Here is a 3,696-nt window from a genome sequence, read left to right as displayed (position 1 = left end):
ATCAGGACGTCATCTGTTAAAAGCCTCCCGTTGTCGGATACGACATGAAACTACTCCAGTTAGCTCAATCATGTTGTAACTAAGACATCCGCTCATTTCACGGGCCATTTAGTGAGTTATTACAGACACCGCTATCAGCTAACAGCGTCCCTACGTCGCCCCGGTCAAAATGGTCGCGCAACGATTACGTCACATCCAGAGGCAGCCCGTAACTTTACAGGAACCTTCCTCCTACTCCGCTCTCTCAGTGGAGACACGGCGGTTGAGAGGGCCGAATGAGAGGACGTTCCTGTAGTAGTTCCTGCCCCCCAAACAGTACCAGGAACTTCTTCAGTGGAAACGGGCCTAAAATGTCTTTGAGGTGTCCGTCCTTCCAGTAGAGTAGATTTTGGTGGTCATAGGTCAAAGGTCAAGGTCACTGCTATCTCATCTGTCTCTTTCTCGTGGACGCAATATCTCAAGAACGCCTTGAGGGAATTTTTTTTCAATTTTGGCACTCTGAGTCAAGGATGAATTGATCATAATTAGGTGGTCAAAGGTTAAAGGTCAAGGTCACCATGACCTTACATCCATCTCATTCTCGTAAACGAGATATCTGAAGTACACCTTAAGGGAATTTCCCTCAATTCTGGCACAAACTTCCACCTGGACTCAAGAACAAACTGATAAGAATCTGATGGTTTAAGATCAAAGGTCAAGGTCACTGTGACCTCATGAAACATGTTTTTGACCATAACTTAAGAATTCATATGATAATTATGACAAAATGTTACACAAATATCCAACAGGATAAACTAATGAAGGTCAAAGCTCAACTTCATTGTGACATCATAATGTTCAGCTAAACACTTTTCAGGCCATTCTTTAATATCATAACTCAGGAACAGAAAAGAAGACATTTGGTCAGGTAGAGTTTGTGACAGTAATCTTAGGGAGTCCACCTTGAAACATGTGTGTGACGCACCTATGTTTTCACAGACATGGATGTAAACTGTAACTGCAACTTGATTGGCATAACAACAGCAAGGTGTTAATTCTAGTTTAAGTTTTTTATAGTTACGTTTAGGCACTAGAAGCACTTGGTTTACAGAGAGATCACAGTGTCATTTAATACAGAAAAAGGTTGCAGTGAATCTAAAATTATAAACATTATTATCAGTATTAACATTTAACCAAAATTGCCTTAACCTAACCAGAGATGGGTCTCTGGGGTGACAGTCCTGTGCCTTGTACACCTACTATCAACCCTGACCACCACCTTGCAACCTGGGAAAACAAGTACTGTATAAATGTAATTTCCAGGAGACAGTCTTGGAGGAAAAGGATTGTCAGACATGTTTCTGCTAACATGTAAACCTGCCTTGACGACAGCAATCGATGTGTTTTGGTTCATTTCTGTACTAAGACAAAGATTGCAAAGAATACACATGGAAAAGCAAAGCAGGATTCATTCCTACCAGAAGCAGAACTCTTATATCCTTCGATAAAACACCAGAATTTTGAAAGTGTCATTCTTTAAAGCTACATTTGCAAAAATAGCTTTCAGGATGTGTGTCCATTTGGCTGTACTCCCAAAAATCTGCTAAAAATGAGCCAGCCAGGCCCAAACACACCAACACTTTCTCTGAAATCATTCATTTATTCACTTCTCCCTGCACCGTAGAAGTAGCCTAAATGGCAATTACAGACAGTAATGAATCATCATTTTATGTCATCATTGACGTGTAGGGTTGGAGGACTGAAATTTTACAACAATGAAATGCATATGATTATGGGTTTGTTAGCTACAATGTATGTAATATTATCGCGTGGACTTGCGTTGCAGTTCTTCCACCAGAAATTGCCTCAGTCTTAAATGAGAGGCAGAAAGATGGAAAACAAGTGCGCCTGAAATTGGAGCGAGTGATAATGGAAAATAAAAATGTGTGTGAGAGAGAGAAACAGACCAAATGTGCTGTGATGCATTTTGTTCCCACAGCTGAACACACTTTCACATGTATCACAGTAGGACACTGCTTATTACAATCCTTTGGGTTGTGACCTGAAGATGAAGTGTGACTGACACACACACACACACACACACACACACACACACACACACACACACACACACACACACACAACCATTAAACCTTAATGGTTTAATAAAATAAAATCATACCAGAAAGAGTCATAGTTGACCTTGCATGCAGTTTGTCTTGTCATATGTCTTGTCTCTTTACAATAGTGGTCTATGTTGCAGTGTCACGGTCGGTCTCTGGGACAAATTAGCAACAAGGCTGACTCACTAAAATATTGGTGCATGTTGTGATTAATCCCGGTCTCCTCTTTTTTCAGACACAGACCTTTTTGGGAAGCCGCCCTGCTATGAGGAGGCAGTTCTAATGGAGGATCCTCCTCCGCCCTACAGTGAGGTCTTGGCCGATCCACGGGGGGGCACCTACCTGAAGCCTGCAACGCTCCGAGCCGCGCCACCTCGGCCTCCTCCTCCTGTCAGGGAACACCAGGATCCTGCTCCAGTGTTCACGTCTGAGACCAGCAAGCCTCCCGTGGCGGCCGTATTCCCTGATAGAGGTTACTCCTCCCTAATACGCCTGCCCTCATCCCAGCGCTGGGACTCCCTGGGTCATCTCCTGTCAAACATGGACCTGAACCACAACAACCTCACCCCGCCAGGGGCCCGTCCCATCCAGGCTGCCGCTGCGATGGCAACCATGCCCCGCCGAGAGCCCAGGACTCCTCATGATGGACTTGGGTTCCGAGGTGGAATACAAGGACTCCAAGGTGGCATACAAGGACTACAAGGAAGCATACAAGGACTTCGAGGAGGGATGCAAGGACTCCAAGGGGGGATACAGGGGTTCCAAGGAGGGTTTCATGGGCTTCAGGGGGTCCATGGACTGAGGGGACTGGAGCCCAGCTGTGGCCTGCCAACAGCCTTCCCCCTGCTGGGTCGTAGCACCGCTGTCTAGACCTGGATGCTGACTGGAGGAGTCTAACTAACCAATACGTTGGCCCATCTCTGAAGAGCCTTCAAGCAGGAGATCTATTAACACAGACTTCCTGTCTGTATGCCTCCTTTGCTGCTCCATGTTTACAGCAGTAACACTGCAGTAGTAGAGATTTAATTCCCTAAAGAGCTAAAACAGGGTTAAAGTGCTGTGAAGGCTCAGTGGTTAAATTCCCTGATGCAGTTCTGCAGGCAATGGGTGCCACTTACTCTGCTGGGATCGAGGCTTTCAGCTCTGTGTAAAGGAGGAAATGACACACCGTTTCACACCAGTGTTGTCAAATTAAAGAAGCATCCTGGTGTCATAGTGAAGCTAGATGAGTCAAGGTTCTTTTGAACAGCACAAGAGAGAAAAGGATCAGTGACGGGGTAAAAGGACAAGCGACAAGCATGGACGTTTCTCCACCTTTCATCCAGACCTCCTTCATTTTCATCTCCACCTCCCCATCTCGTGTCGCCCTCTCGTTCTGTTCATCCCTCCTCTCCTCTCTCGGTGCCTGAGCAACCTATTGTACCAGTCTGCTGTTGCCATGGCTCCCGGGAACTGTCTGTTGCCCACAACGACCTCTCCTCTTTTATCTGCTCTGATTCTCCGACGACTCTGTTCACAGCTTGTCTCGTCTCAAGGACTGAGTATTAACATTTATAAAAGGACACGTGATGACCCTTCTCTGGGACTTGACCAC

The 3,696-nt window shown here is 45.6% G+C and overlaps 1 protein-coding gene across 1 annotated transcript in view; it reads left to right on the top strand.

The window, feature by feature from the left end:
* Nucleotides 1–3,272, top strand: part of LOC126387846 (proline-rich protein 7) — a 22,846-nt gene extending 19,574 nt beyond the window's left edge. Inside the window, exons 2-3 of the mRNA XM_050040564.1 lie at nt 2,338–2,784; nt 2,827–3,272. Of these exons, the coding sequence (XP_049896521.1) occupies nt 2,338–2,784; nt 2,827–2,972 (593 nt within the window). The 3' untranslated portion in view covers nt 2,973–3,272. The remainder of the gene's footprint in view (nt 1–2,337; nt 2,785–2,826) is intronic.
* Nucleotides 3,273–3,696: the final 424 nt, after the last annotated feature.

This window comes from Epinephelus moara, chromosome 3 (assembly GCF_006386435.1).
Source record: "Epinephelus moara isolate mb chromosome 3, YSFRI_EMoa_1.0, whole genome shotgun sequence".
Classification (NCBI taxonomy): domain Eukaryota; kingdom Metazoa; phylum Chordata; class Actinopteri; order Perciformes; family Serranidae; genus Epinephelus; species Epinephelus moara.
The sequence above is the reverse complement of the archived record's forward strand: the minus strand, read 5'-3'. Positions and strand labels throughout refer to the sequence as shown.